Genomic DNA, 27746 nt, shown 5'->3' on the forward strand with positions numbered 1-27746 from the left:
CCTCTCCGCTGTGCCATACATCTCTAGGAGGCGGTGCATGATGCTAGTCTTACGGTCTGAAGACATGATGGAGGAACGCAGGCGAGATCTTGAGAAGCAGAACAAAAGTCTAACATCGAATTAATGCACAAGGCTCGCTTAAAAGATACAGAATGAAACTTGCCAATGATGTGTTGGAGACAATGAAAAAGTGGGAGGCTTAGAACGAGACAGGTGAGCTTAAATGCCCGCTGGGACCTCTGTTCACCTTGGCAGGGCGACATACCCACCTTGAAGGACACAGCGCTTTGGACGAAGGCACAGCCAACACCGAGACCCAGCGGCGGCCGATTTTGATAGCCTCAGCTTGGAACCAACGGAGGACCGGGGCCAGACAGAAAAGCTTATGAGGCATACTCCTAGGCCTCCTCAATTTCTATAGAAACGCCTCGACGCGGTTGTTCAGAAATTCATTTATTTCCAGTGTCTGACTCTAGGCTCGGCTCGTGCTCGACATACCCACCGCATCATCGCCTTCTTCAGCTAGGCGGGGCAACCGACTGCCGCAACATCCAGGTTTACCCCTCGTTCGAGCAGCCCAATTGCTGCCAAGCCCCTCGCGTTTCTCCTCATCTGCCTCGCAGCGCATCTCCCTGCCCAGGTCGCTAGCCTATCATCTGTTCTCCTAGTCAGTTATCGAATTCTGAAGCCTCTGACGTGAAACCCGTCAACTTTTCTCAGCCGCTTCTTGTGATCTCGCACTGCCGCGCCCGTCCAGCCCCTCCCCGCTCAAAAGAACACAGCCTTCCGCAACCCAGCTGCGCGGAACGCTAGCCGACACAGACAACACATCAAAACGAGAAAACTGAGTTGCCACCAGCCTCAAACTGTCGCGCGGTTGGACAGTTGATTGAACCCGTTAAATCTCGGTCGCGCATCGGAACACCCCCCCAGGGAAAACTCCTGAGCTTTACTCTAAGCAAAGCTCGCAACGATGAGCTGTAAGTCACCCTCATTTCGCCAAGCACTCTCGAGATTCGGTCTGTGCTCGCTCTCCTATCTGCCGAGCCCACTCACGTTCTGGGCAACACCACGCGCGCTCACGTATTGACCGGCAATGTTTGCTAACAAAATTACACCACAGTCTCGACAATGCTCAACCGCCTTCACGGGCAACCCGAGAGCTATGACAAAAAGTACGCTGCGACCCTTCCCCCCCTCTTGCTCGTCCGCCTCCTGTACACTGTGCATCCGCCCACTAACATTTCGGTCTCCTTGCTCAGATCTAAGTACCGGTTTGGGCGCACCCTCGGTGCTGGCACATACGGTATCGTTCGAGAGGCCGAAGGCCCCAATGGCCGCGTCGCAATCAAGATCATCCTGAAGAAGGTTGTCCGCGGCAATGAGCGTATGGTGCTCGACGAGCTGGACATGCTCCAGCGACTCAAGCACCCGCACATTGTGAAGTTTGTGGATTGGTTCGAGTCAAGAGTATGCACACGTCTGTTTTGCGCTGGAGGAAAGAAGGTGTCCAAACGGATAGGAGCTGACAATGTTCTTTAACCAGGATAAATACTATATCGTCACCGAACTCGCAGTCGGTGGGGAACTGTTTGACCGAATTTGCCAGCAAGGAAAATTCACAGAGAAGGACGCATCTCAGACCATCGGGCAGGTTCTCGGCGCCGTCGACTACCTCCACCGGAACAACGTCGTCCATCGTGGTAAGTGATGGTAATTCCTCAAGGCACGTGGTGCAAAGCCCCTAACTTCGAGACAGATCTCAAGCCCGAAAACCTCCTTTACCTCTCCAAGGACTCGAACTCAGATTTGGTCCTAGCTGACTTTGGTATCGCGAAGACGCTTGGCACCAAGGACGAGGTGTTAACGACCATGGCCGGTTCGTTTGGCTACGCCGCCCCGGAGGTCATGCTTAAAAAGGGCCACGGCAAGCCCGTCGACTTGTGGTCCCTCGGTATCATCACCTACACCCTTCTTTGCGGTTACCCGCCTTTCCGCTCTGAGAGTCTCCAGGACCTCATCGACGAATGCAGCGCCTGCCGAGTGGTGTTCCACGAACGGTACTGGAAGGATGTGAGCCAGGACGCCAAGGAATTCATCCTCGGCCTGCTGCGAGCAAAGCCGGAAGAGCGTTGGACGAGCGAGGTGAGCAGTCTTCTTCCTTCCTTTCCCCAATATGATTGCACGAAATTCTCGGTTTCTTGAAACCAAAAATGCCTTCCTGACACTTTCAATAGCAAGCACTCGCCCACCCATGGCTGAGCGGCCAGAACGCCAGCGATCATAACTTGCTGCCTGAGATCCGCGCCTACCTCACGCGCGCGCGCCTCCGTCGCGGTATCGAGATGGTCAAGCTCGCCAATCGCATCGAAGCGCTCAAGGTGCAAGAGGAGGACCCCGAGAACTCCGATATGCCAAAAGACGCCACGTTAGCAGCCGACCAATCGCGCCAGTCTTCTTCGACGAAAGCTAATAACAGTGGCTCTAACAGTGATTCCGGCGCCGTTTCGGCGGAACAAGCTTCCACAGCTGGGGCCGAGGGCGCCAGTGCTAGTGGTGGTGAAGGCGGCAAGCGCTCGCTGTCCAAGACAATCAAGGGTGCCATCTTCCGCGAGGTGGTACTCGCCAAGGTGCGCGAGATGAAGGAGCAAGAGGAGACCTTGAAGGTCACGGAGGAGGCTTCCAAGGCTACTTAAGAGGCAGGGGTCTTGGTAGCGTCTGACATTGTGAAGGCCGCGGTGCGTGTGGTACAAAACGCTGATTTGGATTGGGGTTTAAGAGGGGGCCTTCTTCTACCTATGGAACTTCGGGGGCGCCAAACTACGGTTTGGGCCTAGAAGCGGGCTGCGTTCGCATGTTTTTGTTTTTGATATCTTGGGAATTGGGTACCGTCTGTTTTCAACGTAAAGGACCATCTCCAGCAGCGACGATAACTGGATAAAGCAACAGCTTAATGCCGTTTATTTGTTATACCCAAGCGTATTTGCCAAGTTTCGAGAAACGAACGATCGGAATTGTCGTGAAAAACAAATACACTATTTTGAAAAAATGGCCAAACCCGACGGCACAGGGGCCACGGGTTGTGACCAACCTTAGGGTGGTGGCATTTTGCCTGTGTTTGCCCTACCTGCCTAGGTGGGAAGTTATACCCATTACTTATTGGCGGGGCGTTCGGGTTGGGGGGAACAGAGAGGACATTATGATAAGACACGCAGCTGTGCCGGCTCATGCAACACGACAACGGGACACAGATGATTATCCTTAGAAACACGAGATACTACGTGTGCCAACTTAGTGATGTTACTCCGTATTATGTTCAACTATCGCCTTTCCGAAGGCCATGGACAAGACGTTAGGTATAACAAAGCCCCGAGCCGAGATCAAAGATAGGTCTAAAAATACCACAGCCACCCCCTGAAATAAACAACAATATTGACCCCCTATTCCCAAGCCTTGGTCCTAGTTAAATCCAAAACAACCTCTGGCTTTCCTATGCCGACCAAAATGAAACCAAAACAAGATGATAACACACGAGTATCAAGGAGCAAACTTAGTTCAACGTCCACAAATGATGTAAATAAAATCGCACAGAAGAGTACAGTACAGTATAAGTACAGTATAGCACAAAGATTCTACAACCGGTGACGGAGATATTAATCAGTCAGAGCCAAACAGGAGAAATGACCAACCCCAAAAACCACACAATATTTTTGCCGTACACAAGACGCCATTCCCGAACCGCATCCAAACGCCCATCATGAAATCATCAAACACCACACACGCCGCTAAAACAACTCTCCACTTCCAAGCATATTACCCCCATCCCACCACATGTTTTTCATTTATTCTTTGATAACCCCGCCCACGAGGACCCAAGAATGAGGCGAAAAAAAAGAAACAAGAGGGAGGTACTCCGCTCCCTCAGCCGAAAAGAAATCCGGTTAGGGTACCTGATCCAATTCTCACGCTGTAGTGCTATGAAATCTCCGCCAGCACAGTTCCGCACAGCTCCTCGTACGGTCGCCCATCAAACCGCTTGCGCTGCCAGCCACATAGCCGCAGGCGTTCAATGCGGGCTTGCCGGTCACGAAAACGGGCGTCTTCGCTCTTATTGCCTGTCGATTTGGTCTCTGCTGTTGTCGATCCTGCCGTTGAGTCGTTGTTGGTGGACATGAGAGAGAGACGTCTGACGACGGAAATTGGCATGGATGTTGTTGGGCTTTGTGGCGCTGATGCTGGGTAAGAGGGGCCATTGGAGTTGGGGTTGGCGGATTGGGATTGTAGTTGCAGGAGCTGGTCGAGGCTGGTGGAGTGGCGGCGAAGCTGATTGCGTAGGCTGGTCAGATGCTCACAGGCGCGGGTAACGGATTCCGCAACGTAGTGACCTTCTGATTCTTCTGGTGCTTCCTCCTCGTCTAATGGGCGATGGGGTTGTTCCTCGGGTGCGTCCCGCTCGTGTTCGTGTATTGTTTGAAGCGGAGGAAGTTCGATCTCGCGGAACTTGAGTTTGTGTGTAGAGACAGGGCAGAGGTCGGGAACAGGTGCCGGGACCGGGGTCATGCGGAAAAAGTCCTCTTCGAAGCCGAGCGTGGGCGAGTCTGGGCGGATGATGGGCTCTGATGGTGGAAGGGGTGGCGGGACCGTGATGCGAAGCGGCGCGGCGTCTTTCGGAAGGGAGAAGGAAACCTTCTTGACACGTTTTGGGGGAGATGGTGGGTTAGAGGGAACGGAACGCGGCTGATAGCATAAGTCGTCGAACGAGCAGACAGAGTCGGTGGGGGAGGATACGCTGGTGTCAGGGGTCCAAGCGCGAGAGGGTACGGATTCAGAGGGTGAGAGGCAGGTTGAATCACGCGAAGAGCCGACAGAACCGGGGCGGAATTTCCGCAGGACAGATTCCTCGGCCGCGTTGATTAAAACCGAGGCTTGCTCAAAATGCGAGCGAGCTTGTTGAAGAAGGGTGGCTCGGAGACCGGTCGTCGAGGGTAGTGGTCGTGCGCAAATCTCCAGTGATGTCGCGGCATAGAAATGCAGATAGATCAGGTAGACCGGCTCAACCTCCGAAGTGTCCTTGATACCGTCGAGAACCTCCAAACACCGGGCTGAGCATGCACGGTACCGCTTGCCAAAGTATTTCCTCTTAACCTCGGCGATCGTCTTCCTCCAGTCCTCCTTTGTGTACGGTAAAATTGGTATTGGCGCGGGTCTGGCAGGAGCGAGTAACGAGGACCGTTTTGCTGGCAACGATGACCGTTTTGCGGGCAACGAGAGTCGTTTTGGTAACCTGGGCCGCACCGCGTACGTGGGTATTGTCGGGCTTGTCGACGTGAGGTTGGTGGTGGTTGTCGTCGTCGGAGTCGTGGTAGCGCAGCCTGTCGACTGGCGCCGAAGTTGGGGTTGAGAGGAAGGGGCACCGATAAGGCTCGTCCTTGAGCCCGAGCCGAGCATCAAAGGAATGAGTCCACCCATGATTGTTGGTTGTTGTTGAGTCGACTAACTATCGTGTGTCGTTGCGTTGCCACCCAATGATCAAGATCCAGTCCAAAAACCGCAAGGGGAAAAAAGAATTGAGAGTTCAAGGTTCGCCGGGAGATAGATAGCAGTCGTCTGAGCTTCGAGGGTTCAACGTTATTCTTGAACTGAAACCGACCCGCAGTCCACAGAGTTGGCGTCCCCCGCCAGTCGTACAGGCATGCGCCCTGTCGCTCGGCAAATGAGGCAACGAAGGGGATCGCCGAATTGAGTAAAACGCGCAATTCGCCGAGTGGAATTGGACACCAGCGTCCGAGATGAGGCGGCCCGCAACTCGTGGAGGACCCGACGAACTGGGAAAGGCGTGGAAGAAAAGAAGTGACGTCGAGCGCTGTCGGTCCCCTTTTGAAATCTCCAACCACGTGCGAAGCCAACGTTGTGCTGGGTCGTCAATGCCAATTCACGGGATCTGGCCGAATAACTCGGATCGACGCCGGGACAGCGGGATCGCCCTAATTTCCAGCACGAGATATGCACACAACCGGGCTTCGGAGATTCGAGGTTGCGGACTGGTGTTGAGTCTTAAATATTAGCTTGATCAAGATCGGCGTTTTCCGGCGTGGCAGGAGGTGCCTCAGACAAGACCGTTTGAACGAAGTCTTCGAAATAGTTCTGAATGTTCCGTGTGTTTCGGTGTTTGAGTGGCAAACCGCGGGCCGATACGGCAACGCGGGAATGTGCGTAGGGTGCGTTGCGACGGAGCGCGGTGTCGTCTGATGTTTTCGAGTCGTCAGATGACGCGCGAGTTCCGAGTGGATGGGATGCAAGTCAACGGCGGGCAAACGGTGCGTGCGCGTTGTAAACGAGCGAGCGGACGGAACACACGGGCAGAGGCAAGATGCCAAGAAATGAGACGGCAACAAGATCACAAATGTTGGAGAAGAGAATGGGCGCTGTTCGTGAAAACACACACGACAGCAGCCTGCAAGAGTTCCGTGGTCACAAAAACGAAAGGCAGAGAACAGGGAGAGCGAGGAATTGGGAAGATCTCTTCTGAAAGCACCGCAGTGGCAAGGCGCGACAATTCCCGGCTAGGGCAATGCGAACCTCTGCATCTGCTGCAGGAGGATCTCCGAACCCTTTTCAGCGGCACGACCATCAAAAATGTAAAAAATAAAATCAATAAAAAAAATAAAGGCTAAAAGGAGGATGGGCGCGCACGACGTGCTCGAAGTTTGGAAGGATTGAACGTGGCCAGGGTTCTCAAAGAGGCTCAAGTGGGATGCACCTTGGTGGGTCGTGTGAACAAGGGGTCCGAGCCTGGTTCCTGAACTCGCTTTTCCCGGTACGGGAAAGCTTGGCTGACTACCCTGTCGCGTTTGTGGTGAACTAATACATAAACGGAATAGCTTCTGAGATCGCCAGCGTCGCAGTGGAGAGATCGTCCCGTTATCGAGCACAACGCGAGTCAACTTTCAAGTTCGCGTTTCCCCGACAAAGCGGTTCCGATCGAGTTGTTTGATCGATTTTGCCCGAGTGGATTGCATTGTTGCATCAAAGCCACCTAACATCTCAATCCTCAAGTATCAATAAACAAATAACTTGTTACTCTGTACTTAAGAGACACAGGACACACAACCGCATATTTACCCTCCATCAAACAGAAGCACTTAGCATAGCGGAAGGAGAGCGAAAGAAAATGAGAGAATAAAGGATTTGATCATACACTGCTCCCGTGTCTCAGTCCGTCAAAAGCACTGGCCAGGCAACAAGAAAAATGCTCACTCCTTTTCCCCTTCTGATCAAGTTTTCTTGTCCCCTGAGGGGCTGGGAACTGAGACCAAGCGACACACCCCCAGTCAAGAGTGGCTCGGAAACCCCGGGCAAGACGGACAAAGCCAAACGACTCCTTTTTCTCCTTGAAAAGCAACGTGAAAATACGGTCCAGAAGGAGGAGGCGAAACAAACACGTCCAGCCCGGGCCGGCTGAACTGTGCAGATACACTACAAACTCAACTGTTCTCCCTGTAGTTAGTGTACACACGTCTGCAGTGTTTTTTATAACGCAACACCAATAACAAACACTCAAAGACACAACAAGTCCACCGTATCCCCTCAAACACCGCAACAAACAAAACCGGTCGTACCGACGATCACCGCGGGAACGGAGCTTTTGCTCCTCAATCCCATTGGAGACCGGACTTGCGCGGCCGTCCCAACCAAACATTCCCGTCAAATGTGTCAAACAAACTGCTGTAGTCGACTTACTAAGTAGTTAGACGTTAACGTTGAAAGCCATACAAATGGTCTTGCTCGTAACAACCCCCGCCACTAGTCGGCCGCATTGACCGCGCCAAGTAAACACCTTACCCTGAAGTTCTCAACACACAGCTGAAAGAGGTGGCTGCTCAACGTCTGCTCCCTTTACTATTCAGAAAGTAGCTAGCCTGCTCTTCAAAGTGGCGCAACAGACGATTTAAAACAATTAAGCGGGCGGTCGATCACAGTGTTCTGAGTTCCTCGTCTGTCTCCCGCTTGCCTTAATACAAAAATCTATTTCCGACGCAAGTGAGGTCTAGAACACACGTGTATTTTCCCTTTCATCTCTCGAGAATCTGTGCATATTGTGACGCTCCCCGTTTTTAATTTGTTTGGAATATCACAGGCGATGGGGCGGCGTTTTCTCTGTTCATTTACTCCGTCGTTGTCTTCTCAGCCGCCTCAACTTCAGCTTTGACCTCCTCACCCTTGACCCCACCCACGACCTTGAGGCCCTCGGCCTGCGCTGTGATCGTGTCCAGCTGGTGCTTCCGCGAGATCCGTGCTTGAACCTCCTCCGCGAGGTTATCCAGGCTGATGAGCTCTCCCTCCTTGAGTGGGTGGTCATCTGGCAGCCCCATTTCCTTGATCTTCGCTTGGCCCTGGGCAAGCTCGTCCTAGTCAATGTGTTAATGACAGTCTACGAGTGAGGTGCAGTGGAGACGACATACCTCTCCCAGAATGAGAGCAAACGGCACACCGTTGCCCTCAGCCGCCTTAAACTGGTTCGGTAGCTTGGGTTTCACCTTGTACAGGAACTCGGCCTGCTCAAAGTCAGTTCCCGTTTAGCCTTCTCATTTTCTGAATGGGGACCGACCTTGATCCCCGCATCCCACAGCCGGGCGCAAATCTCGCTCCTCTCCTTTAACAGCCCGGTAAAGTCCTTACCACCACCAAACGCCATGACAAAGACATCGACCTCATTCTTCCTCTCCTTCTTCTTTTGTGAGGCGGAGATGATGGAGAAAATGCGGTCAATCCCGAAGCTGATACCAACGCATGGCACCTGAGTCTTGCCGGAAAACATGCCGACCAGGTTGTCGTATCTACACTAGGGATCAGCAAGTACCTCATCAACATTGTGTCTGGAATCACTAACCTGCCACCAGCAGCAACAGACCCTATCCCGAGAGTTGGGTCGTCAGAGCGGTCTTCGTCTTGGTCACCGGATTTGCCACCCTTCTTCTTAGGTGGCTTCCCCTGGGCACCTTCTGAGGCAGAGATAGCGGGGGCCGAGCCTTCTGTTACGACCTCGTAGATAACGCCGGTGTAGTAGTCGAGACCTGTACAATCACACGTCAGCCTTCCTCAAAATGTGCCGCGCCACAAGACCCATGTCCAACACACCTCTTGCTAGTGACAGATCAAAGGACACGGTGTGGTCGGCACCGAAAGCTTCGAGGTAAGTAAACAACAAATCCATGTCGGTGAACCCCTGTTGCATAGATGCGTTCGCAGCCAGCTCGTCGTCTTGCTTCAACTTCTCCAGAAGATCTCGCTTGCCCTTGAGCAACACGTACTTCCCTATCCTACGGTTAGCTCGGGGGCATAGTAGTTAGCGTATGGCCACTCACCAATCTTATCCGCGGCTTCCGGAGCCAGACCCTTCTCGTCGACCATCTCCTTCCTGACATCATCCCATGGCATCTTGTCTAGCTTGTCCACGGAAGATGAGATGGGGCGGATCATCTCGTCTGGCACGCCGCACACCTGGAAGAGACCGTCGAGGATCTTGCGGGAGTTCAGCTTGATGGTGTATTTCCCTTGCCAGCCAAGGCCCTCGAAGACTTCGTTGATGATCCGGATCTGGTTGAGCCATTAGCTATGCCTGAAGGGTCGGAGTAAGACGGTTCGATGGAGGCGTACAATTTCGGCGTCGGGAATCATGGGGTCATAGACGCCCTGGAAATCGAGTCAGTTTCAAGTCAAGGTGAGCCGCAGGGGGGAAGATGGATTCTCACAGCAATATCGAAACTGTGTAAAGGTGGTAAATAACCGTCAATTCGTCATCCTGCGAGATTCAAGAAACTTTGCGGGACTCGTATTGGGCCATCACATACTCGCATTGGTACTATTTCATCGTCTCAGTCCTATATTTTCTGAATACGGCAGGATAAGAGGTAAGGGTACTCACAAACTCTCTCATGCGGCCCTTCTTCACGGCGGGCTGATCCCGGCGATAGACCTTTGCGAGGTGATAACGCTTGATCTGGGTGACGTCCTTGTTCATCGCGAGGTACCGGGCTAGCCTCTTAGTTAGCAGCGATAGCGCAACGGCACCTCAGGAATCATACCGAAGGGGACGGTCAAGTCATATCGCAAGCTACAAAGCTCACCACCCTGATCCGCCAGGTCATACTAGAAAAGCATTGTCAGCCCATTGAACCGCAGGCTGGGCCTCGGGATGCCGGCAGAGCTCACAATAAGCTTGCTATCCTCGCCATATTTCCCTATTCAGTTCAAGGCACGTCAGTGGCATGCGGAGCAGCAGGCACGTGGTATTCCGCATACCTGCGAGGATTTCTAGTTTGTGTTAGCACAACCACCAGAACATGGACGAACATAGTCACAATGGGATCACGAACCCTTCAGCTCAAAGACGGGAGTGTCGATAGTGACGCCTCCGTGGCGCTCTTTTGGCTGTCAGCATCGATGTTCGAAGAAAGATTCCTCGAGATATGGCCTTTATCTCGCCCATTGTTTACACATACTAAATACGTCGGTGATGGTCTTGAAGATCTTCTCTCGGAGCACCATGTCCGGCCCGGACCCTGGTTCAGCGTAAGTTTGGGCCGACTTAATACGGTAATAAGGGAGTGAAGTCGGGCGAAGGTCCGGGAGATGCCGGCGGGAGAAGGCAACGCACAGTCACGGGTACCCTTAGGGGTCCTGCAGGAGGAAGCGCAGGGTCAGCCATGCGGCTCGGGCAGGGTATCTAGATCGGGGCAAAAGGCAACAAACTTGATTTCGAATTTGGGGGCTTTGGAGGGTGCCATCTTTTCTTTTTGAGCAGAGCCAAGAGAATTGTTGATGTTGTTGATCTCAGGGTTGGCGGGGTCGAGTTCGGGGCCGGGCACGTGGGGCGTTGTTGGAGGGGTTTCAGTGGAAGAGAACGGCCGGGAAAACGCTCCAAATCCCAATGATCCGAGCTGAGTCGGTATTGCTGGTGTTGTGAGGATCCTGAATGCTGGCCGGGTCAGTTCTATTCGTGGTCTGACAGACCGAATGGCGAGGATCCACGGGTTCAGCATCAAACTTCTCCGGGTGGGATTCTGGCGCGGGGTGACTCAAAAACTCGGCCTCACGCGGTTGACATGCTCTTGCAGCCAGCAAAAACTTGTGCAAGGAGCAGCTCTGCAAGGTGCGGGTCTAATTGCTGCAAGGCTGAACAAGGCTAGATAGCGGGGCATCAATTGATTGGTGAGTCTTCTTTGGGATCCACTGTCCACCTTCCTGGTCCCATTAACAAATCCTGTGTAACTAACTTAATGTCGAAACCTCAAAAAAAGTTGCCAACTTCCGACCAGCGTACTTTGTCCACAGGAGGATATCCGTTGGGGCCGGGGGTCACTCCGAGCCGACGACTGTGAGCAGCAAGAATGGTTTCGTCCAGTCCAAACCATTCCGTACCGGGGCAAGAAGCGGTCCAGATGTGCCAGGCAGGGACCGCGTAACAACGCTTGTCCGCTTTAGGCAAATAGAAGTAGCGTGGTTAAACCGCCCGTAACGTGCGTCAGGACCATGACCCAGAAACCGAAGAAAAAAGGCCACTCATAGCAGTCAGCCTGAGTTTTGGATTGAGAGAAGATCAGAAATACCATCCAGAGTTAAAAGTATGCAGAAGCCCGTTGAAGTTCGGGGTTTTCATGCCCGTGAACACCCGAGGTTACTTGATGAACCTCTTATTGCTCGTATTGGAACATTTCGCCTCCATGTGTGGCGCGACAACCCTGGCTGGGTTCTTGTGCGGACGACGCGCCGTTGGCGGGCGCGCAAGCGGGTCTCCATGCCGCGGGGTGTCCTGCAGACGTCGGCTCGGGTCAGACCAAGGGAACTTGCACCGCGCCCCCGATGCGGGTTGCTGTGGGCCCCGGGGCTGCAGTGGAAGCAAACGCAGCTGGACTGGAACATCAATGGTGTATGAAGGACACAGGAAGTCAACGACCAGCCCTACCTCGTCGGTGCTCCATGCCGTGCATGCTTGTCGGCTTCTTCGTCCTATTTCGATCTGTTTCGAGGACTTTGAGTCCTAGATGAGGTCGAGAGGAAGGAACCACTGGGATTGTTGTGTGGCTCGGGGCCGTCTTGGCGCGGTGCAACGTCTCGACAAGGGGGCCTCTTTCCCAGAAAAGTACTTGGACTTTCAATGAAGTCGCAATTGTGGATGGAAACGTACCCCTTAAGGCTGGATTTTCTCTTGGCGCTATTTCAGGCCAGCTCTGTATTCCGTGTTTTCGGTCCTCGGACATTCCGAAGAGCCCGCACTACGATGCAGGCTTAAACAGACGACACAACACGGCTCTTGGCCGTTTTCTTGCCTAGAAACAAATCACCAGGCATCCATTCTTTTTATGACAACTTTGTCGGTTTTCTCTTCTTCTCCGTCTTGCCGGGCGTTGTTTTCTTCATCATTATTTAACAATCTACTCCCGTGTAATCCACTCGTTGACTTCACCCGTGCTGTGTCACTAACAAACATACACGCACCCGCATATGAAGTGAAACAGCTGATCCACCCGCTATGGGAGACGATAACACTGAGAAGGTCGACAAGGCCGCAGCCAACCCACCGACTGATGTCAAAGCCGACCTCGACGACAAGAAGCCTGCCACTGTTGATGGGGACGACAACAACAACGACAGCAGCAATAACAACGACAAAGCCGAGGAAAATAACAATGGCTCCGCAAAGGATCCCAAGGCGCGGCCAGAGAGAGAGGCCACGCCCGGCGACTATTTCCGCGTCTTCACGTATGCGACTAAATGGGACTTTCTCATGATGGTCGCGGCCGCCCTGGCCAGCATCGGCGCTGGCACGACGTTGCCGCTGATGAATGTGGTCTTTGGAGGTCTGGTCGGCAACTTCACCAACTTCTCCACCCCAAACGCGCAGCAGGCCAGCGAGTTCTCGTCCGAGGTCAACCGCCTGTCGCTATACATCTTTGCCCTCTTCATCGCCCGTTTCGGTCTTAACTACATCAACAAGTTCTGCTTCCGGATGATCGGCATCCGCATGTCGGCCGCCATCCGGCTACACTACCTCCAGTCGCTCTTCGGCCAGACCGTCCACGTGCTGGACTCGATGCCCTCGGGCAGCGCCGCGAGCACCATCACCTCGACCGCCAACACGCTCCAGCTCGGCATCTCCGAGAAGCTAGGCACGTTCCTCGAGTTCACGGCCACCATCGTGACGGCTATCATTGTGGCCTTTACGTACAGCTGGTCGCTGACGCTGGTCACGGCCTCCGTCATCCTCTTCATCTCGCTCGTGCTCTCGATCCTCCTGCCCTTCATCATCAAGGGCCAGACGCGGCTCACGCGGGCGGACGCTAAGGGCACCTCGGTGGCTACCGAGGCCTTCGGCACGATCCGCATGATTATGGCCTGCAACGCCGAGGAGCGGATGAGCCAGCGGTACGCCGGGTGGGTGGTCAAGGCGAAGGATGCGGTGCAGTTCGTCTCGCCCTTCATGTCGCTGCAGTTCGGCGCCGTCTTCTTTGGCCTGTACGGCGCCTTTGCGCTGGCGTTCTGGTTCGGCATGAAGTCGTACCTCGAGGGCCGGCTCGGTGGTATCGGCACCATCATCGTGGTGCTCATGTCTGTGATGCTCATGGTCATCTCGCTCGAGCGCATCTCGACGCCGCTGATCGCCGTGTCGAAGGCCATGGTGGCAGCCGCCGAGTTCTTTGCCGTTATAGATGCGCCCAAGCCCAATGTGGGCACGCTCAAGGCGCCTGACGTTGCGGCCGACCAGGACATCGTGTTTGAGGACGTCCACTTCGCCTACCCCAGCCGCCCGTCCAAGAAGGTGCTCGACGGCCTGACCTTGCGCTTCGGCGCCAACCTAAACACAGCCATCGTGGGGCCCAGCGGGTCCGGCAAGAGCACCATCGTCGGGCTAATTGAGGGGTGGTACACCCTGCACGACCAGTATGTGATCGCCAAGGCGGTCGCCAAGGACCAGGAGAAGGTCAAGAAGGAAAAGGAGAAGCAAAAGAAGAAGAACAAGAACAGGAATGGAGATGACAAGGATGAGGAGGAAGAAGACGACGACCCCGCTGCCGTGGAAGCACTGGAAGCCCAGGACCTCGGCCCGGCCGTTGAGCTCAAGGGCAGCATCTCAACCTGCGGCAAGGAGCTCACCGACATCGACATCAAGTGGTGGCGCTCGCAGATCGGCCTCGTCCAGCAAGAACCGTTCCTCTTCAACGACACCATCTTCAACAACGTCGCGTCCGGCCTGATTGGGACCCAGTGGGAGAAAGAGTCGGACGAAGTCAAGCGCCAGCTGGTCAAGGAAGCGTGCGCCGAGAGCTTCGCTGATGAGTTCGTGGACCGCCTTCCTGATGGTTATGACACACAAGTTGGCGACTCAGGCGCCAAGTTGAGCGGCGGACAGCGACAGCGCATCGCCATCGCGCGCAGCATCATCAAGAAGCCCAAAATTCTCATCCTCGACGAGGCTACGTCGGCCATCGACGTCCGCGGCGAGCGCATCGTCCAGGCGGCGCTGGAGCGGGCGTCCAAGGGCCGCACCACCATCACGATCGCGCATCGGCTGTCGACTATCAAGGACGCGGATCGCATCGTTGTGCTGCAGAACGGCCGCGTCGCGGAAGAAGGCACCCACGACAGCCTGCTCGAGAACGAGCTGGGTGTCTACTATGGCCTGGTGCACGCGCAGAAGCTGTCGCTGGGCGACGAGACGGGCGCGGACGAGGACCGACTCGAGGAAGAGGATCTGAACAATGTGCTGGCCCGCGAGAAGAGCGCGGCCAAGTCGACGGCTGAGAGCGCGCACGATGAGGCCAAGTGGAAGGACCGTGGGCTGTTCACCGGCTTCGGCAAGCTCCTGTCCGAGCAGCGCAGCCGGTTCCCCTTTTACATCATCGCCCTTATCGGCGCGATGGGTGCGGCCGCAGCGGTGCCTCTCCAGGCGTACCTGTTCGCCCAGGTCGTCGGCGTGTTCGAGAAGCAGACGCCCGAGGAGCTGATGGACGGCGCGACGTTCTGGTCCAAGATGTGGGCGATCCTGGCGGCTGGCGTGGGGTTCAGCTACTTTCTCACTGGCTTCGTGTCCACCACACTGGAGGGCTACATCTCGGCGGTGTACCGGCAAGAATACTTTGAGTCTATCATCGCGCAGCCAGCGGCGTACTTTGACCAGGACGAGAACTCGACAGGCCAGCTGACGGCGCGGCTGTCGAGCGACCCGCAGGCGCTTAAGGAGCTACTGGGCATCAACATGATGATGTTGCTGATCGGCATCTTCTCCCTCGCGGGGGCGCTGGCTATCTCGTTTGCGTACGGCTGGAAGCTGGCGCTGGTGGCGCTGTGTGTGACGGTGCCGCTAGGCATTCTCGCCGGCTTCTTCCGCGTGCGCTACGAGTTGCAGTTCAACGCCATGAATGACCAGGTCTTCCAGGAAAGCTCCAAGTTCGGTGCCGAGTCCATCGGCGCTTTCCGCACTGTCAACGCCCTCGTCATGGAGGACAGCATCTCCGAGCGTTACAAGCGGCTGCTCAACGGCCACGTCTCGTCTGCGTACAAGAAGGCGCGGTTCACGACCCTGGTGTTTGCCTTTGCCGACAGCGTCAGTCTTGGCTGCCAGGCGCTCATCTTCTGGTATGGCGGCCAACTACTGCTCAGTGGCGAATACAACACCGTCAGCTTCCTCGTTACCTACATGGCCGTGATCCAGGGCGCCGAGTCGGCTGGTCAGTGGCTCAGCTTCGGTCCTAACGCCGCGCAAGCCTCGGCCGCCGCGAACCGTATCCTCCGCGCCCGCGAGAGCCGCGTCCCGGCCAGCTCCGCGGGCGGTGCAGATCAGAAGCAGATCGCTGACACGGAGGGCGGCATCAAGATCGAGCTCAAGGACGTGCACTTCAAGTACCCGACCCGCGACGTGTCCATCTTCAAGGGCCTCAACATCACCATTGAGAAAGGCCAGTTTGCCGCGCTCGTCGGGGCTTCCGGCTCCGGCAAGACCTCTATCGTCAGTCTGCTGGAGCGCTTCTACGACGTCAACAAGGGCCAGATCCTGTTCAACGACCAGGACATCTCCACCATCAACGTGCACGATTTCCGCCGTCTGCTGTCGCTGGTCGCGCAGGAGCCGTCGCTCTTCCACGGCACCATCCGCGAAAACCTGCTGCTAGGTGTTGACCCGTCTACCGTGACGGATGAGCAGCTGCACCAGTGCTGTCGGGACGCGAACATCCACGACTTCATCGTGTCTTTGCCAGATGGGTACAACACGTCGATTGGTAGCCGCGGTGTGAGCTTGAGTGGTGGGCAGAAGCAGCGTCTGTCGATTGCGCGGGCGCTGATGCGGAATCCGCGTGTTTTGTTGCTGGATGAGGCTACGAGTTCGCTCGATTCGGGTATGTTCCTTCCTCCTTTTTCCCGCGTTCCATCTTCAGTGTTCTGCACTGTTCACTAACACAACAACAGAAAGCGAAAAGCTCGTCCAGGCCGCGTTCGAGCGCGTGTCCAAGGGCCGCACCACAGTGGCTGTAGCGCACCGCCTCGCCACGATCCAAAAGGCGGATATCATCTACGTCCTCGGCGAAGGGAAGGTGCTCGAACAGGGTACGCACGCTGAGCTGCTCAAACAGAAGGGCGTATACTGGCACATGGTACGTTCCTTTTCCTGCACTAAAACAGTTCTCTTTCTTTCAAACAACACCAAGGAAACCAACTAACGTAAAACACAGTGCCACAACCAAGCTCTTGACAGATAAAGCCGTCGTGGCTTACCTCGTCACCCCTTTAACTTCGTATTGTATAATGTTGCATCAGCGCCTCGTTGCAGGCCACCACTTCTCTCTTCTTTTTTCTCTACTTCACTCTTTTAGCATGGCATGGCATGACGGGAATGGAATGGCGGCTCCATATCGCGACTCCTGCAGTGTTTTTATGTTGGCAAGTCACCTCTCGGGAACATTTTATCAATATTCTCTCCTCTTTTTGGTTTCCTTTCTCTTTTTGCTATTATTTTCTCTGCTCTTTGGGTTACTCTCCAATCTAGGTCGCAGGCGAGGGACAAATGATTGTTGGTTAAAAAACGTAGAACGCAAACGATATACCATGAGGATGGAGCGGTGTTAAATCTTCGGAAATAGAGCATTATGGTTTTGACGGCGGTTACTGGTGTTTTGAAGTGGTACTTTTGCATATTGAGGGCATTGCTGCAATGTTCACAGTCCACCAAACCACACCGCTGTGTTTGTCCCCCATCTCTCGATAAATCCGGCCGTGAGGTAGCTAAGTACACTACACATCGTCAAATGCGGGGAGAAGAAACAAACGAACATCCTTGAAAAGTGACAGACACCCGAGATGTGAATCTTCAGACAAGCAACCAATTAGGAATCCAATAGTAAGGGCTGGAGTTGCCAAAAGGAGACAGACGGCTGCAAGCGGCATATCTTTCTCCAAAACCTCTCTCCACTGCTGTCCACGTGCCAAACCCCAACCACCTCATGCCCTCGTATTGCGCGTATCAATCGTTGAGAATCCAAACAACAGCCGGCCCCACAAGTCCACCTCATTGATGACGGGGACATCGCTTGATTCCCAGCTCAAGCCCCAACTAAGTAACAACACAGTTGAGGTCATCTGACAACGGGCCAACTCACTCACTTCCCTTATCTATCATCCGATTTGTCCAGTTTTAGTGTAGAGATTCCGAGACAACTCTCACCCAAGGAAGTTACTTATCGGCAAAGTATCCCGGTTTAAGATTGTTCTCATCACACCGAGTAAAATACGAATATCAACCCTTCACTCACCCCCAATCCTAGAAGCATTGCATCAACAACACCCTTTTTCACCAACAACACAACACCATCACCAACATAACCACATCCAAACCCGCTAAACCCAATAACATTGCATAATTGTAATACAAAAGCCCTTCACAATGCCCCCAACCCCCCTCTCCGCCTCCTCCGCCACAGCCGTCCAACAAACCTGCGCCGCCCACAACCTCACCCGCGACGAATTCCACCAACTGCGCACCCACGCCCAATCCGCCAAAGCCCAAGCCTACGCACCCTACAGCAACTTCCGCGTTGGCGCCGTCCTGCTTCTCGCTAGCGCTTCGCCTGCGACGGCCACGGGGGGGAATGAAAGCAGTACTGGTGGGAACGAAAACCTCTACATCATCGGCGCCAACGTCGAGAATGCGAGTTACCCGGTGACGACGTGTGCGGAGAGAGTGGCGTTTGGACGGGCGGTGGTGGATGGACATCGGGCGTTTAGGGCGGTTGCGGTGGCCACGGATGCGGATAGCCCCGCGAGTCCGTGTGGGATGTGTCGGCAGTTGTAGGTTGCTCTCTCTCTATCTCTCTCCCCTGGCTCATTTTACTCTGTTCGTTGTTTTTGTGGGTGGGAAATGAAAAGGGATGGGGGAAGAGGAAGGGAAAGGATGTACGGGTATGGCGGGATACTGACATGGAATAGTATCCGCGAATTCTGCGAACTGAGCACGCCTATTATCATGTTTGACAAGAACAGCAACTTTGTGGTTATGAAGCTGGAAGAGGTAACCCCCCAACCTTGAAGATGGACAGACAATGGTGCTAACCATCAACTGTAGCTGCTCCCGCTCTCTTTCGGGCCGGATAACTTGGGGGTTCCGGATCCCGGGAAGCCTAAGGCGTAGAGTCTTTTGGCATTGATGAATCAAGCAGAGTTTTCGAAGGATACCGGTGGGGGGGGCGGTGGCATTAGACCGGCGTTATATACATACATATAATCCATGGTGTATATGTTTGGATTGTTTCACTTCACAGTTGCTAAGTGGAGAAAGGCCCTGAGATGTTGCAACCAAGTCAATGAATTCGGCATAAAGCCAGTTTAAGCCAACTCGCATGCCCCCAGCCACTGCGAAAGCCTCGCTTCCCGAAGACTTGACTGCTTAGCACTCTAAAGCTGGCCGGCAGTTGTGCCACGGCTCATCATACGAGCACAAGAAAAGGGGCTGAAAATCCGGCCTGGCCTTTCAAACCTCAATCTCAATTCCCTTAACAGCTAAGCCCACCCAACGAATGTCCCAACCTATGCGCGCTCAAAGGAATGGTATATAAAACACAGCCAAGACATGCCCTTGCTTTCTCGTCCAAAAATGACACAAAAACGCCAGACCATAACAAGGGACAAAGTGGAGAGAGATGAACCCCCCAAAAATCAAATTATAACCCATAAAGCCCATCCATCACCCACCTCACTCACACTGAGATTGTAGTGGACGTAATGAGGTTGAGAGGCCCGACAAGAAACCCACGGGCTAGCTTGTTTAAACCCAGATGACCTTGATTCGAGTTTCTCGCTGCAAGCTTAATACCCAAACCCATCATGCTGATGCATCGGACACCTCCCCGGATGTCTCTCCCACCAGGCATTGATACACCGCCGATGGAACCGACACAGACACTCAAGCCGCGCCATCAGCACACCCACCTCAAACTCTTCAAGACAAATCGAGCACTCAGCCGAGTCTACGCAGTCCTTCTCCGTCGCCGCGTACGGAAACATGCCCGTCCGACGGGGCGGTGGAGGCGGTGGGCCGTCGGGCAGGGCATCTGGGTTGTCATCGTTGGCACCAGCACCGCCGGCGCCGGTAGGTGGTGTGGTGGAGGGCCCGCCGTATCGGCTGTGGGAGGTGATGCAGCTGGTGATGTGGGCTTCGCGGAGGGATTCGAAATTGGGTAGGGTGCGCGGCGGGAGCTCGCGATGGCAGACGGGGCACTCGTCTTCTTCGGCGATTTGCGGGCGCGGGGGCACGGGAGAGTGGAAATGACGGGACGCGCTAGAGGAGCCGGATGGTCGTCCGATGGCGGACGATGACGGGCCGGGTCGGTCGCTGACGTCGAAGGCGGATCGGTAGCGTGAGGCTATGGTCCCCGGGTAGTGGTGAGATGTGGGCTGGGATGAGGAGGTGGGCCGGTAGTAGCCTGGTGGTGTGCCCCAGAGGATGCGGGCCTCGTTGCTGCGAGGGGGTGGTGGGATATGTGGTCGAGAGGAGGACAGTCCCGGTTGCTGGAGGATATGTTAGAGAAAAGTCACGGTATCTCCAGGAACTGAGAACAAAAACAGGCATGCATGCACGCGACGTACCAGAGTCACGCTCCGAGTCCTCGTATGAGCATCAGACGAGCTCCCAACACCGAGATAAAAGCCCAGCCTATCAGAAGGCGAAATCTCAACCCGTCCGGGCGAATTCAGTTCAGTTCGTGACCTCGGTTGGCGTCCCTGGTCATGCGGCGGTGCGACGTTGGGATCAGGGACACAAGGATTGCATAGCCTGACTTTTTCTCCGCCGCTAAACTCGGGATACCATCCTTGACTGTCCAAGAGAGAAAGCGGTGGGCCGTGAGGTGCCGGCCGGGGCGCATGAGGCGGCCGGACAATGTATTGATGAGGTATCGTGATGCGATGAGGTGAGCATGAGTTACAGACCACACGACCACACTTGCTGTCATTAAATGTAAGCCCGTATTCTCGTGGTCCTGAGGGCGGCTTTTATGACTTACCGGCAATGGTGTTTCCGAACAAAAAAGCTGAACTGGGTGCCACATATCGGGCAGTATGTCTGCTCAGAGTCCGGCTGCCACCTTGGCAACTGGAGTTCGGAGCGGGCATGCTGTGTTGGCGTCGGGAGTCCTCGAGAAGGTTCAGAGGGACTCACGACGGAGCCGAAGCTGCCAGTCGACGTGTCGACAGAGGGGCGGCTTGGGAGATCTGCCATGGTCCTTATTCCGAGACTGGAAGTTGACGACGCGGCACCAAGGCTCTCCCAACCACTGCTTTGGCTTGCAGCCGGTCGCTCCGATTCTTGTTGGGCTCGGTAATTACCTCCGGACGTGAACTCGTTCGCGCTGACGGGTACCCTTTGTTGCTCTCGAGTCGGAGGACCAGATGGCCCTTGGCCTTCGGAGACATTGGTCGTCTCGGGGGCCGCCTCGGGGGATAGAGACCGGGCACTGCGGTCGCTGTCGTCTTCACTCAACGGTGAGACACTTCCTGGCTCGGCATCACCTTCACCTTCAGCCACATCCGATTCCTCCTCTTCCGATTCTTGACGAACCTCCCCAACAAATGCGCCTGAATTATGCGATTGCACATCTTCTTGCTCCACCTCGGTTGTGTTCCCAAGTACGACGGGGCTCGGATGGTCCACTTCGTCCTCTGATTCTGGTCCTATCGAACCGTGATGTTCCCCTTCTACGTGTTCTCCATGATCCTCAATATTACCCGATCCTTCCTCTTGGTGTGCCTGTCCGCCTCGTTCGTCGTCCGTATCAGAAAGAGCACGCTCAACTATATGAGAGGGGCAGTCGAAGTAGCGAGAGCATTCTTGGTCAAAATAGCGCTCCGTTCGCCATGGACAATTGTTTCCACCTATCTGAAGATGTTGGCTCAAGTCATGGATCTGGCTAGTGGATTGGGAGCTGGTCGACTGAGAATCGTCGTCTATCTCGAGGGGCACGTGAGCGCCAGAAACTAGGCCCCCGACGTCGTCGGGCGTCGCCATGGCCGTTGGGTTGGCAGCGTGTACGGTGCATCAACCGTGTCGCTAGAAAATGTGTCGGAAGAGAGGGGAGTAGGTCGGGAGACAACGCCGGACGTGTTACGATGGGTTAATTGCGTTGCTTGATGTTTGCGTTATCGGTCGGTCGTTTGTTAAGAGTTGGAAGATTCGGGATCTCGCGACTGCACGGTAGGTTCTAAGGAGTCCAGGCCACACAAGCGGGCACGTGATACAAAACTGTGTTTCTTCGGACACAGAGGGTAGAAATAGGGGGCCGAGATATCTTTGAGTTGTGCAAATGAATAACGGCGAGAGGACTCGAAAATGACGAGCTTGCTCGACTAGATCCTTGTCTGACAGATTTGAGGGGCTTCGACTCTCACGCTAGGGGGATGTCTCTCGAAAAGATGATACAACCAGTCAAGTGCACCTGGACTCGGGTTGTAGTTTTCTGTCCCGTGAATGCAGCGACGGCGAAGGTAAGGTTTCGGGTTTCTCGGATATCGAGGGCGCTCAACAGAGCGCGCCGGCTCGATAACGACCTTGACGACCTGATGACAGGCCAGGCGCAGCGGGACCTCAGGCAGTTGGGCGGGTTGTGGAGGGGTATAGGTTGCTTCGGGGGTAGGGATGCCTTGTGCAATGGGGATTTAAGCCGGGGTCAGCAGTCTTCACAGTGGATTGGACATTGGGCTCGCTGTGGCCAAAAAAAGCGGCACACTCAAAGAGATAGCTCAAGTCCAATCCATTAACATTCGATCAAGTCTTAGTAAATTTTGATTGATTTACTCTTTTTTTGTACTTTGTCACTTTCTATATTTATTACTTTTTGTCTTCTTTCACTTTTTTTTATTTCTTCTTTTTGTCCTTTTTCCTTTTGTATCAAAGTAAGTTATCCAGGGACTTGGTCTGGGGTTGCACTAACAATTAACTAACCCAGACCCCCCTGTTGGGTGGCCCGGGCTTAAGCTTCGGCGGGCAACCCGGATTGGAAGCCCTTCTGCAAACCGTGGATGGTCTGAGCGCCAGCCGAAGCTTTTTCAACTTCCTCAAGACGAAAAATGTCAAATTCAATTGCCGCCGGGTGCAGTGCCCGAGCTGTCCTCCCTGTCATTCTGGTATCCCACGTGGTGGGCACGAAAAGGGACCCTTGAGCCAGCATTGCTAGCCACATTTCCTTGATCACACCCGAGCTGACGCAAAGTTCCTACGAATCTAGTACAACTAGGGCAATCTATCGTCTAATTCTCCGGGACACGGTACTCATATGCCCTACGCAGGCCACCAACACACCACACTTGCATTTTCCTGCATCTTTGTCTGTGTTTCTACACAATTTACGTCATTTCTTATACTCTACGTGTCTCCTTTGTTCACCTGTTTCCTACTCACCGGGAAAAAACACACTGTAATTATCACCTCTCGGCTCTTTCCGTCTGTTGAATCTCTCACGAACCCGTGAAGCCACGGGTTCAACTCCCTGTAGTCGAAGAGTGGTGTGGAGGATCGTGTTGCGTGCGTCCTGCAAGATGGCGCCAACTCTGGCAGCTTGCAGATGGGGCTGAACAAGCACCAACAACCCATTGGGTACTTGGCGCACGTTTCCATGTGACATTATGGTTCGAGAATCGCCCGACCCATTCCGAACCAACGCGCAGTTCCTCGCAGCAGACTCGAAGAGGGCGGGGAGGGGGGTAGTAATCTAGATCAAGCTGATTTCGTGCTTCGCTGAACCGTGGCCCCTTTTTCTTTCTCCTCTCCCCTCACCAGCAAATGGTTCGCCGGTGTTCATGCCCTTTGTGCCGTGTTCCAATCCTCAACACCACGCGAGACCCCCACACGCCACAACCCGCAAATCATTCCCCGAGTTTGGCTTGTTCCGATATCTGTACTATTTCCCCGCCAACATTTGAGGGGCCGTCCGAAGTAAACTCTTCCCTTAAGGGCCTCTTCGTAGCCCTTCCCCTTTCCAAAGGTATGTCGCCATCTCTTTGCTTTGAACAGTGTTGTTGTTCATCAAGTGACAATTGTAAGACCTGTTCAGAGCCGCTATCGTCAGTCATACGGGTCCTGTCCCGCACTTGGTCATGCCGCCTGTGTTCAACATGGCCCTGCTGGCCACTTCTTACGAAGAAGAAGCCGTAGTAAATTGTGAGTATAAATACCCTCCTCATGGCCCAGTTGAAGAGCAGTTCCAGTCCACATCCCACACCATTCTCAGCTCGCCTGTCCCAAACAACAACCACAAGCTCCCAGAGCCTCACATACCACACAAAACGGCTATATAATAGCCACGATACCAACCAAAGCATACACCCACACACGCCACAGCACAAGCTTTCTCACAGCCTACGCTAATCAACCAACCCCCCCTTTGGCGGGCATCTTCCAGCTCTACCACCACCAAACCACTTATCAATACCACATTTACCACCACAGCGCCGTCTGTTCACCACCACACCATCTCTCTCCCCAATATCATCATCAACAGCAGCAACCCCAAGCCTCACCACAACACCAGCAGCCATGGTCTACTGCGATCACTACGACGACTACACCTGCATGAACACGGTGACCAACCGTGGCGATCTCTGCAGCGACTGCTCGGCGGGCAAGTGCGGCCAGACGGGCAAATCGTGCTCCAAGAACCGGAAGAGCAGCAGTGACGACGACGATAGTGATAGTGATAGCGATGATGAGGAGGATACACGGCGTCGGAGCCGTCGCTAGATCGTCATGACGATTTTACGGTTATGATTGGATGGGTTTGGCGGGGGGTTCTTTTTCTTTTGAGGGGGGTATTACGAAGAGGATTAGGGATAGGGATAGGAATGGAGAGGGGTGTGTGTTAAGGGGTTGGCGCTCTTGCCTTTTTTCTTTCCTTCTTCTGCGCTGAGTTAATTAGGGAAGCGGTGAATTTGGGCCTGAGGTTATCACTATTTTGTTATTTACACCACAACACTTGCGGTGTTTTTCTTCTTCTTTACTTCCCCGGTTGTCACGCAAAAAAATGGAACAGGGGATGGGAAAAGGGGTATGGGCGGCTTAGCGATGCTTTTGTATTTACCCTGAATGAAAAGCCTGATTCATGCACGTGCTGTGACTTGAGTGACCTCTAGTATCTAAGTTGATGAATGTGTGATTACTCTCTTAAGTTTTGTTGATATTATAGACCTCCGTATGGTTGTTGCACTGCCTACATCTTGATCTTGACCCTTAACAGAAAATCATTACCAAAATATTGCCAACACTCACGATTCTAAGTTCCTTTGATAGCATTCTGTACTGTACATACAATGCTGTTAATAGCTCCTCAACAAACAGCGGGGGCTTGTTTCTTTGGAAAGCTTAATGAGTTCATCTGTTCTATTTTGGTTGCTTCGAGGAAGTAGGGACAAAGAGCTCAAGTTAGAGCAGGGGCTGAGGTGACGGCCTGAAGTGAGTAAACCCAACCAGGCCCGAGGCAAAGCTATGTAGGAGGGAAAGGATGTGCTGTCTGAGTAGCGATCACTGGCTCAAGAGTGGAATGACAAGTGACGACAGATGTTAACCCCGCGCCCCTTGGTTGATCCAGATTTTATGATGAGCGCCGCTCCCGCAGATCATTCACTGTGAGACGAGTTGATGGATGAATCCATGGTTGATTTGTTGTCTGTGACAAGCGGCGAGTTCCGTTGCCAGGGACGCTCGAGCCGCGAAACGAAACAGGAAACGAAACAACCCAACAGCAGAAGAAAAAGAGGCCGGGCGAAATGAGTTTGATATGTTTTCAATTCGTGCTGCAGTGCCATGGAGCGGACAAGCAGTCGCCCCGTCGACACCGGAAACTCCGAGTTGTCAAACCCCATCTTCAACTTCCCCAGCGTTCGCCGTGATGCTTCCAAGCCGTGTCAATCGACACCGGCTTATCGTCTATTTGCCCAAAGGTGCCAGCTAGTAGCCGATCAATCCAAGATAAAACAGAGAGGCCTTTGAAAAATAAATCCAAAATAGATAAAAAAAAAAAAAATAGAAGCAATGCAAAATAAATTGAAGCTCCTGTTCGCCACATCCCCAATCCTTCTCAACCGAAAAAAGCCCCAAGCATCACATCCCCAAAAGAATTAAGTTGGTGTAAACCGTCAGAAAGAATCGAAAATAAATGGTACCAGGCACGGGTATATTCGTCAATGCCAGACCAAATCAACGTCGAGCTCCACTCTCTACCCCTTCACCCTTTCTTCCCTCGGTGGTAGGACCCCCCATTTCCTCCCAATTCACCGAATCCGTGACCACCCCTTAAGCTAGGAGAGCGACACCGGCACCGATGGCACCCAAAAACATAGCCGGCTGGACAAACAAACCAGCCGCGGCACCAGTCGAAGCCGAAGGGGAAGCCGAGGTAGTCGAAGACGGGGATGAGCCACCCGAGCCAGAGCCAGACGACGACGGAGTGACGATGGCAGAGCCAGACAGGGTGAAGGACGACGAGGCGGTGGGGCCAGCGGTGCTGGTGGAGTTGGACAGCGGGAAGGAAGCCCAGGTGGTGGCGGTCGAGGTGGTGGTGGACTGGTGGTGGTGCGCCGGGCAGTCAGTGACGGTCGGGTGGCACGAGGTGATGGTCACCGTCTTGGTCAGGGTCTGGGTCGACGTGGTGGTGGTGTCGGCTTCCTGGGCGGAGACCAGGGACAGGCCGGTGGCCGCGAGGATGGTGAGGATGCTCTTGAACTGCATTTTGTCTTGGGGGTTGTTTGGCGTTTTGTCGTCGGTTTGGGGGGTGAGACTCGTGGGTTACAAAGTTCCGGAGACGAGAAATTCAACAGTTGTCGATTTTTGGGTTTATTCAAAAGAGTGTCGGGCTGGCGCCGGGTGGGTGTGTTAAAAGAGTGGATGGTCGCGAAGTTACGCTGTGGGTTGAAGAAGGGAGAGGGAAAGCCACATCGGGACGCACCGGGGGGTTTCCTCCCTTTTATTTGGGGGTCCCAGGAAACGGGTGGGCGGAGAGAACGACGGGAGAGAGACAAGCCTCAGGAGCCCGGGCCAGACCCTGAGACCCTCGTTCCTTGGGCTGCTGGGCACCATCCGTCTTTGGTGAGAGGGCCCGCGGGCGGAGCGGCGGACGGGACCCCTGCTCCTGGTCCGATCGGTGATTGCAGGGACAGCCCGCGACGGGCTACCACGGCTGCCACGCACACCACGCAAATGGTCGGACGAAGACCCGCGTACCTTGCAGAGCGTGCCTTGCGTGCCAAACGGTGGAGCAGCATTTCCGCAAGCGACCGAACACGATTGGCCGGGGTCTTTGCCCTTGTCTGCACCTTCTGCAAGGAACGGGCAGAATCCCAGCCAGTTGCGTTTGATGCGGTGGGGGCTGCAAGTCTTTTTTTTATCGTTTCCTGCTGGCTGTCTGGCTGTTTCCTGTTCGAATATTGACCATCCCTGGCTTGTGCCTGATCCCATCTTGCAGAAAAAAAAGCGTGGGCGGGGCCGAGACCCGACGTCCACGACTTGGCATTCTGTGACCGATCCTTGGTTTTCTTTCGGTCCGTTGGCAATGGTCAACTATTAATAAGTGGTGGGGAACAAGTTAACAACTCATCAAGCCGACAATATGACGAATTGGTTACCACCAACTCGTGCAGAGTCTGCAAGCCCGTCTCTTTCCTCGGCTTGCCACGTCTCGGTCCCTGGAAGGCCCACTATGCAGGTCCCGCAAACAGCTGAAGGAGGGAGGAGAAAGAGGAAGGGAGAGCAAAAGTGTCTCATTCGGCGCCGACCAACGGTCGTTGCGCGAGGTTCCAGAAGGGAGTGGTACTCCGTAAGACGAAGTTTGTTGCGGCGGCGGCGGTGTCGGTCCCGCCGGCCAGGTACTGTCGTACCTGGTACGAGCATGCCACACTCTCTCCTTCACACGTCCGGCCTTTCTCTCTTTCCTGGAGTCATCGGGAGCGCAAGGCAAACTGAGGAGAAAACGAAGAAAGGAAAAAAATCAGCTCGCCACAAGGTCGCGAGGCTGGCCGCATTGGTGGTGTAACAGTGCCCACGTTACGAAGTACTGCGTCCTGTGCGTTCCAAATATACCCCGAAGTTAGTGTAGTGAAGTCTTGGAGTAACTAGCCACAACGCAAAGCATGCTGCCGTCAGCTGCGCACCGGATTGCGCTCGGCGTTGAGATGAACACCCCAGAAACATTCGAAAGAGGTGAGTTCACTTGTGTATC

At 54.3% G+C, this 27746-nt stretch overlaps 8 protein-coding genes across 8 annotated transcripts; 4 read left to right on the forward strand and 4 right to left on the reverse strand.

The window, feature by feature from the left end:
• Positions 1-973: 973 nt before the first annotated feature.
• Positions 974-2696, forward strand: C8A04DRAFT_33846 (kinase-like domain-containing protein; the record flags this gene model as incomplete). The annotated part of the gene is made up of 7 exons (XM_062782628.1): positions 974-980; positions 1124-1175; positions 1263-1470; positions 1547-1703; positions 1760-2145; positions 2238-2428; positions 2492-2696. 7 exons carry the CDS (start codon positions 974-976, stop codon positions 2694-2696), a joined length of 1206 nt encoding a protein of 401 aa, XP_062641080.1.
• A 1279-nt stretch (positions 2697-3975) lies between these two features.
• C8A04DRAFT_24258 (uncharacterized protein) lies at positions 3976-5469 on the reverse strand (the record flags this gene model as incomplete). Its single annotated transcript, XM_062779052.1, has 1 exon — positions 3976-5469. The coding sequence occupies one exon, from the start codon at positions 5467-5469 to the stop codon at positions 3976-3978; it is 1494 nt and encodes a 497-aa protein (XP_062641081.1).
• A 2696-nt stretch (positions 5470-8165) lies between these two features.
• On the reverse strand, positions 8166-10787 carry C8A04DRAFT_33847 (uncharacterized protein; the record flags this gene model as incomplete). Its single annotated transcript, XM_062782629.1, has 14 exons — positions 8166-8408; positions 8463-8555; positions 8609-8837; positions 8891-9074; positions 9139-9315; positions 9366-9597; positions 9658-9693; positions 9926-10035; positions 10086-10149; positions 10213-10241; positions 10377-10424; positions 10503-10562; positions 10658-10680; positions 10753-10787. 14 exons carry the CDS (start codon positions 10785-10787, stop codon positions 8166-8168), a joined length of 1563 nt encoding a protein of 520 aa, XP_062641082.1.
• A 1745-nt stretch (positions 10788-12532) lies between these two features.
• Positions 12533-16754, forward strand: C8A04DRAFT_24260 (P-loop containing nucleoside triphosphate hydrolase protein; the record flags this gene model as incomplete). Its single annotated transcript, XM_062779053.1, has 3 exons — positions 12533-16394; positions 16465-16649; positions 16728-16754. The coding sequence occupies 3 exons, from the start codon at positions 12533-12535 to the stop codon at positions 16752-16754; spliced, it is 4074 nt and encodes a 1357-aa protein (XP_062641083.1).
• A 1181-nt stretch (positions 16755-17935) lies between these two features.
• C8A04DRAFT_24261 (cytidine deaminase-like protein) lies at positions 17936-18679 on the forward strand (the record flags this gene model as incomplete). The annotated part of the gene is made up of 3 exons (XM_062779054.1): positions 17936-18339; positions 18478-18559; positions 18614-18679. 3 exons carry the CDS (start codon positions 17936-17938, stop codon positions 18677-18679), a joined length of 552 nt encoding a protein of 183 aa, XP_062641084.1.
• A 674-nt stretch (positions 18680-19353) lies between these two features.
• C8A04DRAFT_33849 (FYVE zinc finger-domain-containing protein) lies at positions 19354-21550 on the reverse strand (the record flags this gene model as incomplete). The annotated part of the gene is made up of 4 exons (XM_062782630.1): positions 19354-20055; positions 20134-20491; positions 20550-21093; positions 21271-21550. 4 exons carry the CDS (start codon positions 21548-21550, stop codon positions 19354-19356), a joined length of 1884 nt encoding a protein of 627 aa, XP_062641085.1.
• A 2523-nt stretch (positions 21551-24073) lies between these two features.
• On the forward strand, positions 24074-24277 carry C8A04DRAFT_24263 (uncharacterized protein; the record flags this gene model as incomplete). Its single annotated transcript, XM_062779055.1, has 1 exon — positions 24074-24277. One exon carries the CDS (start codon positions 24074-24076, stop codon positions 24275-24277), a length of 204 nt encoding a protein of 67 aa, XP_062641086.1.
• A 1548-nt stretch (positions 24278-25825) lies between these two features.
• On the reverse strand, positions 25826-26260 carry C8A04DRAFT_24264 (uncharacterized protein; the record flags this gene model as incomplete). Its single annotated transcript, XM_062779056.1, has 1 exon — positions 25826-26260. The coding sequence occupies one exon, from the start codon at positions 26258-26260 to the stop codon at positions 25826-25828; it is 435 nt and encodes a 144-aa protein (XP_062641087.1).
• Between the last annotated feature and the right edge of the window lie 1486 nt (positions 26261-27746).

The sequence above is a fragment of the Dichotomopilus funicola genome (assembly GCF_033296635.1).
Source record: "Dichotomopilus funicola strain CBS 141.50 unplaced genomic scaffold C8A04scaffold_2, whole genome shotgun sequence".
NCBI classification, from domain to species: Eukaryota; Fungi; Ascomycota; class Sordariomycetes; order Sordariales; family Chaetomiaceae; genus Dichotomopilus; species Dichotomopilus funicola.